This window comes from Siniperca chuatsi, linkage group LG22, assembly GCF_020085105.1.
Source record: "Siniperca chuatsi isolate FFG_IHB_CAS linkage group LG22, ASM2008510v1, whole genome shotgun sequence".
NCBI classification, from domain to species: domain Eukaryota; kingdom Metazoa; phylum Chordata; class Actinopteri; order Centrarchiformes; family Sinipercidae; genus Siniperca; species Siniperca chuatsi.
This window is the reverse complement of record NC_058063.1, coordinates 1,164,537-1,177,500: the sequence shown is the minus strand read 5'-3', so window position 1 is coordinate 1,177,500 and position 12,964 is coordinate 1,164,537. Positions and strand designations below refer to the sequence as shown.

Below are 12,964 nucleotides of genomic sequence, written 5' to 3'. Positions count from 1 at the left end.
CAATGATTATTTTCATTATTGATTAATCTGTCCATTATGTATTAAATTCTAATCAGTTAATCTATTTACTATTTCTAATTTAGTCTATACAATTTGAAAAAATACAGAAAAATGGCCACCACAGTTTCTCAGAGCCCAAAACAATGTCTTCATATGTCTTGTTTTGTGCGACCAACAGTCCAAAACCCAAAGATATTCAGTTTACAATGATAGAAAACAGAGAAAAGCAGCAAATCCTCACACTAGAGAAACTTGACAATGGTTGAAATTTTTGTTTAATAATTTTAACAGTTTTTTTTTACACCTTTTTTATTCATAAAATCATCTTTTAGTTACAGACAATATGTGCACAAATCTTTTGATATCCAAGAAAAACGTTACAACATGAGAATAGAATTTTAATAAAATAATATCTTCAATATCATTTCAGATCCATTTTAATGGATATCTTTGACTAGAGCCCTACCAATATGGGATTTTTGAGACTGATACCGATTTTAGAGGGGAAACATTCACTGATATTGTTGCCAATATAGTGAATTTTTGAGCTGGAATGAAAATAGACCTTTTTCTATGTGGATTGTGCACCGATATACCTATGCTCAGAGGGCTGCTTTCTTAAACAAATAACTTTATTAAGAATATTTAAGCTAAATATTGTTTAACATGCACATTGTCAACCAATTCTAGAAATTAACACTGAGAAAATAAAGAAAAAATAAAAATTAAATAAATAGCTTAATAAACATCAGCACTGTTCAGTATCAGTCAATTGCTGAAGTGGCAGAAAATGCCATGGAAATACTCAAGTAAAGTACAAGTACCTAAATTGTATTAAAGTACAGTACTACGAAATGTACTTAATTACATTCCACCACTGCTCTCTACTAAACCACATATTCTCTATCTCTTTGTTACGATTCTGAACCATTGTTTCAATGGATTGAACTCCAATTAGAAATGTTTTTTTCTTGCTAATCAAAACATGTTGTCTGTAGCAATATTTCACTGTTAATGTAACAGTGTTACCAACAGTAACTCATGGTTCGCTGCTGCCAAGTAAAGAGATAAACAGCCCCTCTGCTATAAACGTTCAGGGGAAACATTCAACATATACTTATTTACTTTCCAGCATTGCATCTCACCAACTAGGTAGCAAACTAGCGTGAAGGCAACACTCAACAGACTCAAACTACCACCGCACCGTCGTCTGCTGAGCTGCAGAATGATGAAAAGATGCTTTGACGCTTACCTTTCAATCTGTTACTGATCGACAAACTAAAGCTGGCTAGCTACGTCGTTAACACAATAAACAGTTGTGATAAGCATGAGTGATGTGACAGTTGTCAGGGACAGGGTTATATTAGAGTTTCATTGAAAGGGGAAGTGATGGGTTCGTTGTTTATTTACTTTCCAGCAATGTATTTCACAAACTAGTTAGCAACTTACCATGAACACACCACTTTGACTCTACTACGTCTGCTCAGCTATGCACACGGCACTCTACTACATGTGCTGCGCTATGCTGAGAGTATTGTAGCCATAGCGATGGCCCACATTTCCCAGCATGTACTGCCTAGTGCTGAAAGCAGTTTAAGTTAGCTGTCTTATGTTCCAAAATGCAAGTGTTACTTTTTGTTTGTAATGTGTCTATTCAGAACATAGTGGTTTATGTTGATAGTTGTCATTTTTGTGCTAGTTTATAGTTTTAACCATTAGTGAGGCGGCTGTTACATTTCATGACACCAGCTGTATTTGACTGGTATGATGGGAGTTCTTGATAACTGTGTCTTCTCTGATATTTTACACTGCTTGCTGCCACAGTGACACAAATATATTAACACAGGCCTTTCTTTTTTCCTATTATACTGAGATGTAAACAGTTTCATATTGGCTTATATTGGGTAACATATAAGCAGATACTGATATATCTGTTAAGCCAATATAAATCGTCAATCTTTATCGGTGACAGGGTATTTTATTATCACAGGGTGTTAGACAGGGGTGTCCCCTGTCACCATATCTGTTTCTGTTAGTAACAGAAACATTAGCTATAAAATTAGAAATAATAAAATTATTAAAGGTTTTATTACTCATGGAACAGAATCAAAACTTTAAATGTCTGCTGATTGTACTGTTTTCTTTTTGTCAATTTTGATTAATTTATTTATGAAAATTGTTGTTGTTTGTCTCAATGCCAGCAGGCCCTCATGATGTCTATGTTGGTCAGTTGGTCTGTCTGTTGACCACTTTTATAGAGATTAATATAATCTTGTCAACTACCGCCATGAATGGTTGTATGGATATTTACAGTATTGTCCCCAGAGGATGATTCCTAATGTTTTTGCTGGTCCCCTGAGCATTTATCTAGCGCCACCATCAAAAACATCCCCTGGACCAACACTTTTGTTCATGACAAGTCTCTTAAAAACCACACATTTAATGAATTTGTTGTGAATGTTCACTGTCCTCTAAACAATTAATCCTAGTTTTTTTGGTGGACCCATATTTCCTTATTAATGTTCAAGAACTGAATACCAAGGTTTCATTTAACTTTTTTTTTTTTTTTTTAAATCTTACCATCTTTGCTATCCCCAGGCCACAGGAGGAGGCTACGAAGGTGATGAGTACCAAAACGCAGAGCTCATATTCCTGGACATCCAGAATATCCATGTCATGAGGGAATCCCTGAAGAAACTCAAAGACATCGTCTACCCAAATGTGGAGGAGTCTCATTGGCTGTCCAGTCTAGAGTCTACACACTGGCTAGAACATGTTAAGGTAAGAAAACTAATTTGACTGTTTATTTCATCTAAGTGTACAATATCATTTTTATTTGTATTGTGCCCTTATGGGCTGTCATTACTCATTTTCTAAAAGTCCAAAGCCTTGTCTAAACCGTGTCCTTGTGTGTGTAGCTGGTGTTGTCAGGAGCCATCCAAGTAGCAGACAAGGTTTCCAGTGGAAACTCAGTGGTGGTTCACTGCAGTGACGGCTGGGACCGAACTGCTCAGCTCACCTCTCTGGCCATGCTGATGCTGGACAGTCACTACCGCACTCTCAGAGGATTCCAGGTCAGTAATTACACAAACAAGTTTATGAAAGAAAACCGCTCATCCACGGCAGAGAAAAATGGTTGTGAGTAGCACAATAAGCTTTAATTGCACTGATGCAATGGTTGTACTGTACTTAAAAGTAATAGAATGTCACTTTTTTAGCAGTGTGCCTTTTGGAATAAAACGTTGGTGAAATTAATGGACAGAATGTTAAGACTACAATTAGTCTTGTGTAGTGAACATTTTTTGTCTTGTTTCAGGTGCTGATTGAGAAGGAATGGATCAGCTTTGGGCACAAGTTTGCCTCAGTAAGTAATATTCTAAAATCTCCTGTCTTCAGAATGATCTACTTCAGCTTTGTTTGTGTGTGTTTTGATATACATTTATATTCAATACGGTCAGATATTTTAAAGCAATATTAAAATTGTTCAGTTTAACATTTATACAAGAAATGGCTCAATTGACTGATAAAAATAGTAATACCTTCCTGTTAATCATTTGATGTGTGTAGAGGATAGGTCACGGTGACAAGAACCATGCAGATCAGGACAGATCACCCATCTTTGTTCAGTTCATCGACTGTGTATGGCAGATGACTAAACAGGTATGTTTAATACATCTGAATCATCAAGTTGCACACATGTGGGAATGTAAACTCAAAGGCAGTTACATCATTTTTCTCATGGTAGCTATAAAAATTGATTAGACTGAGATTACACTGGGAGTTTTTCTTCACATTTATTGCGTCAGCTAACAGTACGGGTTTCATTTAATCATATCCTGTGTCACAAACAAGCCCTCCGAAAAGTCCTATTTTATGCACAACGACTAGCACAAATTGTTATTATCAAGTGTTATTGCATGACAATAACTATGCTCAACAAATAATTAACATTAGTACAATTATAATAGAAAGAAATAATCAATTCAATTATTTTGACGTTATTTCAGTCACAATTCTACTGTACTGTTATCTTCAGATGGCTGCAGGGATTTAATTAACTCATATTCATTTATAGATTAATGCACACTGATTTGACAATGTTCCTGGTTTAACTACATTAAATGTAAATTTTTATGCTGATTTGAACGCATCTACATCTATTTTAAGCATTATTCCTTTATTGCTGAGCAACATATTTAGTTTGCTCTTGTTGATAAAATCACCAAAGTGGCAGCAGAAACTTAAAGACCATTCCACCAAAGAGTGTTCCCTGATCTGAGATCTGAGATGTCTGAGGCCATCTGTGATTTGTAACTGGTTAACTCCTCTCCTCTCCTCTCCTCTCAGTTTCCTACAGCCTTTGAGTTTAATGAGCGCCTCTTGCTTACAATCCTGGATCATCTCTACAGCTCTCGCTTTGGGACTTTCCTTTACAACTGTGAGAGTGCACGAGACCAGAATGTAAGACTGGACATAAACACTGCCTGCTCTACAACATGCATGCAAGCATTCTTTGACTTTGCAGTGCATTTCAGCTTTAAATGTGTCACAATTACACTCTTTCTGTTGTACAGGAGGTGAGGTCAAAGACGGTGTCTCTGTGGTCTCTGGTCAACAGTAAGATGGACATTTATTTAAACCCCTTCTACACCCCGGAGTCTGGCAGGGTCCTCTACCCTGTCGCCAGCATGCGCCACCTAGAGCTGTGGGTAACATACTACATTCGCTGGAACCCTCGCATACGACAACAGGTAGGACTTAGTTAGTTAGATAGTTACACTGTATTGTCCCCGGGGGGAAATTCTTTTTCAGAGCTCTGTACATCACAGGGAAGACACGCATCATCACACACAACAGTGACAGACAGAAATACATGAAATACAACACAACAGCAGACAACAACGACAGGCAAAAACATGAAAAACAAGACTCGTCGTTCCCCTAGTGAGTCATCCTGTCTAGGGCTGCTATGGCTGCTTCCAGTGTATTATACCTGCGTATTAGTTAGTTTGTATGTGATTAATTGCAAATTTGTTTCAGAATATGCACTACTACAGTGCAATATCTGCTAAAATGATATGGGCCTTAAGGTGGCTGCTCATATCTATGCCAGTATTTACCTAATTTTTGTGAAATGAATTTGACAGACCAACACATGTGGTAGATGCCTAGACAACTTTGTAATTTTGGAAAATTTGTGTCATCATTCCATAATTTAGAAAAGTATATCAGTCTCAACTCTCAACCATCAAATAAAGCAAAAAAATTGCCCCCAAAAAATTTAAGTATTAAGACCAATGTAAGGAAAGAAAAGGTTGAAATATATCCAATATAAAGTCATAATATTATGAGAAAATCTTTTTCCATCATAGTAAACAGTCCAAACACAATTTCTCTTACAAAGATATTTATATATTTGCAATGCTCAAACATGTACATGTAATTGAATCTACTTATTGTAGCATACAGCATTTTGTTGTTGAAATCTAACAACCTTTTTCGTTCTTAATGAGATAAATGTGATTAAATGTAAAAAAAAAAAAAAAAATGCACAAAACTATATAGTCTCTCAAATTGACACAACATTTTATAATGGAGGCATACTATCAGCAATCTGAATGTTGAAAGTTCAATGTTTTTAAACTAATTTGAGGATGAACTCTTTAAAATGTACCAGGAGCTGTGTATTTGTCACTAATTTGTGTGTGTGTGTGTGTGTGTGTGTGCGTGTGCGTGCGTGGGGGTTGTTGGTTGTGTGTGTTTGGATGGGTGTGTGTGTGTGTGTGTGTGTGTGTGTGTGTGTGTGTGTGTGTGTGTGTGTGTGTGTGTGCGTGCGTGCGTGCGTGCGTGCGTGGGGTTGTTGGTTGTGTGTGTTTGGATGGGTGTGTGTGTGTGTGTGTGTGTGTGTGTGTGTGTGTGTGTGTGCGTGCGTGCGTGCGTGCGTGGGGTTGTTGGTTGTGTGTGTTTGGATGGGTGTGGGTGTATTCCAGCAGCAGAGTCCGGTGGAGCAGCGCTACAAGGAGCTATTGGCCCTCAGAGACGAGTACTTGAAGAAGTTGGAGGAGCTGCAGCTGTCTGACTCCTCCCCTTCCTCCCGTCTGGCTAACAATCCCACCCCAAACACCTCATCCTCCACCTCCTCCACACCATCACAGCAATACACACACCTACACACTCCCCTCTGAGGGCTGGTGACACACAGACACACCTTCAGATGTATTTGTTGACTTGCACTTATGTCCTCTTCACTCTGATTTCTGTCAGTCTCACACACACACGCAGGGTATTAATTAGTATTGTGCAGTCCTAACTGTGGATAACAAAGAATGCTAATAAGATTTAGATTTGATGGTTAATTCTGACGCCATAATGGTGATGATGGTGATTTATGCAATATGTCACAGTACAGCCTTGTCACAAGACTTTTCTACACACATGCATCATACAGTGAAGCCTTAAAGACATTCAGTGGCTTTCAGTCCAAGGGCTTGAACACACAGGACACGCAGTGGGTGTGTATAGGCATTCACACAGACAGCAGAGCAGAGCTTAAGTAATGTTATTTCTTTACATCATGCTCTGATTTGACAAAGACACAACAGGAAGACCGCTGTTAATGGTTATTTTTTAATCCAATCACAACAGAACCACATACATAACCTATAGATTCAGTGATATGAGTACCAGTGACTATACTGTTGTTTGAGTGAGAAAGATGAGTCTTTACTTTGGGAATAGTGGTTAACTCACATTTTGTGGTTGAAAGCTCCAGATAAAGCCAGTAAATGAACCTGGAGTTGCAATAATTTTGTTAATTGTACTGTTGTTGTCCATTAAAGGAACACTGCAACAGTTTGACTGACAGCAGATTCATCTCTGTGCTTCCAGTGCAAAGACATGTCCGGGACGTAGCTTACCTTATGTTAGCTTTAGCATCAATTAAACTAAGACTGGAAGCACAGTTCCCTGTGAGCCTAGCTCTGTCATAATAAAGTAGATCCCTATGCAGTTTGCTACAATAGCTAATCCATGAGGAGTCATTTCTGTGTTTACTATTACAGTTGGACTCAAGAAAAAACTATTTATGTAAAATAGTTTATTGTTATGTAAAATTGAATTTTTGGAGCGCGTGACCGGCAGCGACCTGTCTTGAGAGATGCTGCCAGCACTGGGGAGCTGGTCAGCGGGGTTTGCTCTATTTTTGATCCATTCTGTTGAACATGGGGCTCCTTTTAGTAATAGACTTTATTGGTTCTTACATTTTCAGGTTATAGGAAGTTCCAGGTATTAGGTTCCTATGGTGGAAAAGTGCTACAAGATCCAGGTTGACCCAGTGCTGTGTGTGGGTGGATTTTGTTAGAATGTAATGTGTAACAGGTCCCTCATAGATAGACAGGATGTATTGAGCAGAGCAATCATAAGCTATATTGTTAAAAGTGGACTGATGAGAAACCATTAGAATGAATGATTCTTCCATTTTCAAACACAAGACACATCAAGTCAGTTAAAAGTTTAGGAGCTGTTGTAAGATAATTCTTTCACTAGGCTAGCAGTTTCCCTCTGCTTCCAATCTTTTTGCTAAGCTAGACTAACTGCATCATCAACCTACCTGCACATGAAACTGATGTTGGTATTCTCATCTAAGTCTAGGAAAGACAACTATTGAAGTGTCCTTTTAATATATATATTTTTGGAATATTGGAACTGATTAGTTACAGATAAGAGTAGATGAGCGGTAAAGTCTTGACCTTGGAAACAGTAGTTTGACAAAGAAATTTTAACTCAAGGTCTTTTACTAGCTTTTTCCAGAGCATTCTGGAGCTTTCAACTGCAGAGTTAAGCAAACTCCATCCACTGATGAAGTTATGATTATTTTATCAAACTACATAAAAGTAGATGTTAACATTTAAAGAGGTGAAGAGAGAAACCCTAATCTGTCTCTGTCAGCCCTGCTCCTGCCTATGTCCTGCTACACAACCGTTGGTGTCCTGTGTGTAATCAAGATGTTGTATAATTCTCTTTGCACACTTCTTCCAACTTGCTGCGCTGCCACTGAGTGTTGCCCTGTCCCTTGAGGAATTGATTAGAACTACTGCAGAGTTCATGCTGCGGAGTTGAAGGCTGGTTGCTTCTGCAGTGGATGTCACTATAAGTCTCCAGCTAAGTGTATATATCAAGTGTGTCAGATTTGGATGGATTGATGTGGAATTTGTTGCTTATCACCTAAGGATGAAAGCTAGAGCTGTCTCTGTCACATATGTTATGCCACTGTTTTCAGCTAAGCTCACCTAAGCAGTTTCTTCCAGCACTTCCTAAGCTATGGCACTGAGAGCAAAAACAGTTCTAGCCAGCCAGCAGAGTTTGGTTATTAGAATTGATCAGTGATTTACTTTTATGAATGCAGCTTTGATACGGTTTGAAATATATTTCAGGTGCTCAAGATAGTGTAGGGAAATGATGTGGTGCTGGCCTCTGATCCTGGATCACCCCTTGTATTTTTATGCTCTAATTAAACACAGACTCTGGATGTAGAAATCAGCCCAGGTCCATGATGGCCTTACCATGCCAAGATGTTTGTAACCAGCACATGGTTTTAGGGACAGTGAGCAGAAATAAACCAGCTCTCACTTCCCCTTAAATATACTTTTTGTAAATCTGTTTCTAGATATTCTATCCACCCTCACTGAAAATTCCCATGTGAAAACTCACATGTGATCTCAAAGCATGTGTGCATTTTGGACAGGTGTTGGCTTTGTATGTAAACGTTTTTCCCCCACATTTCAATTGGATAAAATGTGGGGTAGTTTTTACATCAGAAAGGAACGTTTTAATCAGTTAATTAAGTGTTGTTTCAATTTTCCATTTACATTTGCCAGTGTCCCCACATGTCAGCTTTGAAATTGGTGCGGAGCCATGAAAAATAAGGTAAGGGAATTTTATATGGAAAGTAACTGCTGACAAATATATTGTCTTTGTCATATAGGAAATGCTATGGAAGATAATTTCTGCCAGAAAAAGAAAAAATAGATGAAATGTAATGACAAAAATAGAAATATTCATGATATGTCAAAATTATAGGATACCAGGTTCAAATTATCAGCATCAGAAAATCAGGTTTATTGATAAGTAGGTTTTGACATACAAGGAATTTGCATTAGTATTTTGGTGCATAACAAACATAACAGAAAATAAACGGCAAGTACTGCAAAAGTTAAGAAACATAAATAGGAAATATACAATAAAAAATATGAAAAAATATTATTAAAATATGTACCATATGTCTGTTTTAAAGCTAGTTTTCAGAGCTATACAGTTTGTGCAGGAATGTGCAGAATGTTGATGGAGGAATGTGCCTCAGGGTCCTGCAGGCAAACAGGTCCTGATGGGATGGTAGACTGCAGTCAATCTCCTTCTCAGCAGAGCGAATGATGCACTGCAGTCTGCCCCTGTCCTTGGCAGTGGCAGCAGCGTACCAGGTGGTGATGGAGGAGGTGAGGATGGACTCAATGATGGCATAATAAATCAAAGTTATGAGATGTCCTTTTTATGTGAGTAGTTTTTATTTGTAATCTAAAAATGATGAGATAGTACTATCTCATAATTCAGATTTAGTAAATCAAAATTAGGACTTATGTCATTATGACTGAATTTTGACTAACCATGAGTATTTTTCTTTTATACTTTTATATTATCATTTTACTTGTTGTTTCCTGACTCAAATGGGCTTACATAAAATTCCGGATAAGAACATCTGTCCAAAAAGCACATGCTTTAATAGTTGTTTCTTTGGGTTTTGGTGCCGTCGTGGGGCTGATGTCTACAGAGAAGTGCGCAGAGTCAAACTCAGGACATCGCATGAAAAACTGTGTGTGTGTGTGTGTGTGGATAAAAGAGGAATGTTGGAAACAGAATCAAATTTCTCTATCATGACAATGGAATTGAAGGACTTCGAGAAATACCGATATGAGGATTTTGCTGCTAACTCAAAAGACTCCCATTTTAGTTAGTTTGAAAACAGTTGACACAAACCCAGACAGAAAACTAACGGCCAGCGTGCTGCTAAAACGTCTATCACAAATGTATGTTCTGTATCATTCAGTCTGTCAGGATGATGACAGGACTGTTTATTACTTGATCACTCTTGAGTTCTCTGCCGCCATAATTGTTCAGTCATTCTAATGAGTACTGTCTGATAGTCCTCAGTCTCTTATTCCAACCTGGGCCACTTAGCTTGATTACTGGAATACTTTAAGTTTGGGATTTGAGTGTGATATGTTGTGTTGCCAGCACATCATAATCCGTCAGAGAGAGATTTAATAACATGCCAAATGTTGATTGATGTGTTATTTTGGCAGTGCCAGCTATGGGGTTTATCACTGAAAACAACAAATTAAACCAATGGATACCTATTAAAAGGAGCTGGTGGTAGATACACTTGGAAGTCTATATGGATTAGCACTGTAGATAAAGTCCACCTGGCAATATATTTGTAATATTTTATAAAAACCTCTTTCACAAATGAATATTATGTTACAATACCCCAGAAGATCTGTCCAACAGGAGGTGTTTCATTACTTTCATTGGATTGATAGATGCCAAAAAAAACAAATTAGCTTTTTCTCAAGTTTATTTTATCTTTACATTGACACTATGAGGCTCAATTTTTCTTCAGAAAATGTGACTCTAGGCAGACCATTTTAAAGATATGCTGCCCAATAGAATCGCAAAGTGTGAGGAGCTGCTAGTTCCAGAAGGAAAATACGCAGTTGTAATGACCTAACTTCCTTCACAAAAGAATATTGTGTTGCAATAACTCAGCAGTCTTTCTTATTTCTTATATGTTGACAGAGCAGTTTATTTACCTTAGTGAATGTATAGATACAGGGAAGTTTTCTCAGGTTCACTGTAATGACCTAACCTCAGTGTTGCACACAATATACCATACTTACCTACACAGTGACTCGTCAGCGGTCTGTCTGAATGGGTCAAGGCACGTCAGCAACCCTTCTTCTGACCTGGGTAGAACTAGTTGGAGACTGTCCTGCTTTGGTGAACTTAAAACTGCATTTCTAAAAAGCAAAGTCCCTAATTTCAAGCTGCCATTATCAGTGCATGCAACAGAAGCTTGGTGATTGGATGTTTTTGACCAAAACACTCTTTGGGAGTTGTAGTTAAGTCCTCTTTGTACATATGATGTACACAGGACACAGAATGATACTTCTGGAAGCCTTGATACCCAAAATAGCTCCTCCCACTTAGCTTTCTCTGGTGAAAGAGAAATTTTAGTCATGAATGTTAAGAAAAGCCAGCTCACACTCCAATACATTTGCCCTCAGTGTGTTCAACTCATTGGGTTTTCAGCAAGTTGGAAATAACGATGCATTGTATTTACAGTGTGACAATTTTAATTGTGAATGAGGCGCAATAAGTCATTTTGCAAAGTGTGTCAGGTCATGTCCAGATTTGTGCCTTGATTCTTGTGAGAATCACCTTCACCTCTTCAGAGAGATGTACTCTAGCTGTCCTGGGTCATGTTTGAGATTGACTGCTTGGTAGTTCAGGGTTCCAAAGGGAGAAAGCCTTGTATCCTCTGATTTGGAAGGACGCCGTGTTGTTGTTTATGCGTTGTTGGAAGTTTAAATTCGGAGAAAGTGGGTAGTCACTACAGGAATTCTACAGAGTAACTACAGAGCGCAGCCTCTGTTTATCCCCTCCAAATCAGCAATAGTCCAAACTGAAGATGTTTTCTAACAGCTCCAAAGCTGCCTTGCTTTTGAGCATCTTGTTAGCTAGCCAGTCACCAGTCCATCTAAGAGTCACTTGAGTTTTGTTCAAAATTCCAACTGGCTTTCTACTTGTTAAACGTGACGATTTTCTTATAGCTCTGTCCAACCATTTCAGTAACTTTATGAAACCAACAGTCCGACATTTACCTTTCCAAGGATTGGCCTGCAGATTTCACTGAAGCTTTCTTTGAACAAAAAAATCAGGGAGTGTAACCACAGCAATGAAGTCTTCAATGAAGTTGAGTTTCAAGAGAGAATAGGACTTGAGCTACCTGCAAGTATATCAGTCTTAAACATGACTCTTTTCTATGTCTGGGTGGGTCAGAGTGGGCAGATTGAATAGTGCGCCCTGATTCCTGTGTTCAGAGAAGTGAATTTACACAGGTTCTACCAAATGGATACTCCAGACAAGTATTTGACGTCCTTGATGAAAGGTTTGATCTCACTGAAGACGTTTATGGGTAAAACAACAGAGACAGAAAATATGTGACAGCAACATTAAAAAGTGTGCGTTGGTCGGGTAGTTGTGTTTTTAAGGGAAAAACAGATGAAAATCTATTTTTTTTTACTTTTTACTTTGTACAAGCACCATGATGTAATTACCTCAATCAAAACCTATTTTACTGCCTAAAGTTCTATTGTTGTAAAATACAATTATTTTATGTAGTGTAAAATCTTACAGTTTTATAAAAAGGAAAGTAATATTGGTTCAGAAATTGTTGGTATAAATTGTGGATTTCTGCTCCATTGGTTAACATTTGTTTTGAGGGCATTTTTTTGGGTTTGTACTTGTTAACCCAGGATGAAAAGACAGAAGCTTCTGGATACTAATCACTAGTCACAAACCTTGACATCTTCTCAGTTCTCTTAAGGATCTTTAGCTTTTAGATGTTGGCTCTTCGATAATGAATCTGAGAAGTACTCTCATTGTTCATTTCAGTTTGACTCTTTCTTTAATGTATGGGGATTGTAGTTTGAGCGGGGTTTGTGTCATAATATAGCCTGCTTTTTAATAAATACACATAAAATGTGTTTCAGGATCTTTTTGGCATTAACAAGGGAAGGTAAAATCAGAATACATTTCAAATATATTTCTTTTAATCATGGTATATCCTCTCCACAGTTTGTTGGATGGCTCCTGTTATGTAAATATTACTGATTAAATTAATTTAAGCATT

At 37.8% G+C, this 12,964-nt stretch overlaps 1 protein-coding gene across 5 annotated transcripts in view; it reads left to right on the top strand.

The window, feature by feature from the left end:
* The window catches only part of mtm1 (myotubularin 1), a 60,405-nt gene extending 47,441 nt beyond the window's left edge, over window positions 1-12,964 (top strand). For 2 of the 5 annotated variants that reach the window (XM_044183537.1, XM_044183532.1), the window contains 7 exons: window positions 2,599-2,781; window positions 2,919-3,074; window positions 3,317-3,364; window positions 3,568-3,660; window positions 4,348-4,461; window positions 4,575-4,751; window positions 5,955-12,964. In XM_044183537.1, coding sequence (XP_044039472.1) covers window positions 2,599-2,781; window positions 2,919-3,074; window positions 3,317-3,364; window positions 3,568-3,660; window positions 4,348-4,461; window positions 4,575-4,751; window positions 5,955-6,185 — 1,002 coding nt within the window. In that variant the 3' untranslated portion in view covers window positions 6,186-12,964. The remainder of the gene's footprint in view (window positions 1-2,598; window positions 2,782-2,918; window positions 3,075-3,316; window positions 3,365-3,567; window positions 3,661-4,347; window positions 4,462-4,574; window positions 4,752-5,954) is intronic. The other 3 variants (XM_044183535.1, XM_044183534.1, XM_044183533.1) reach the window with 3 other exon arrangements.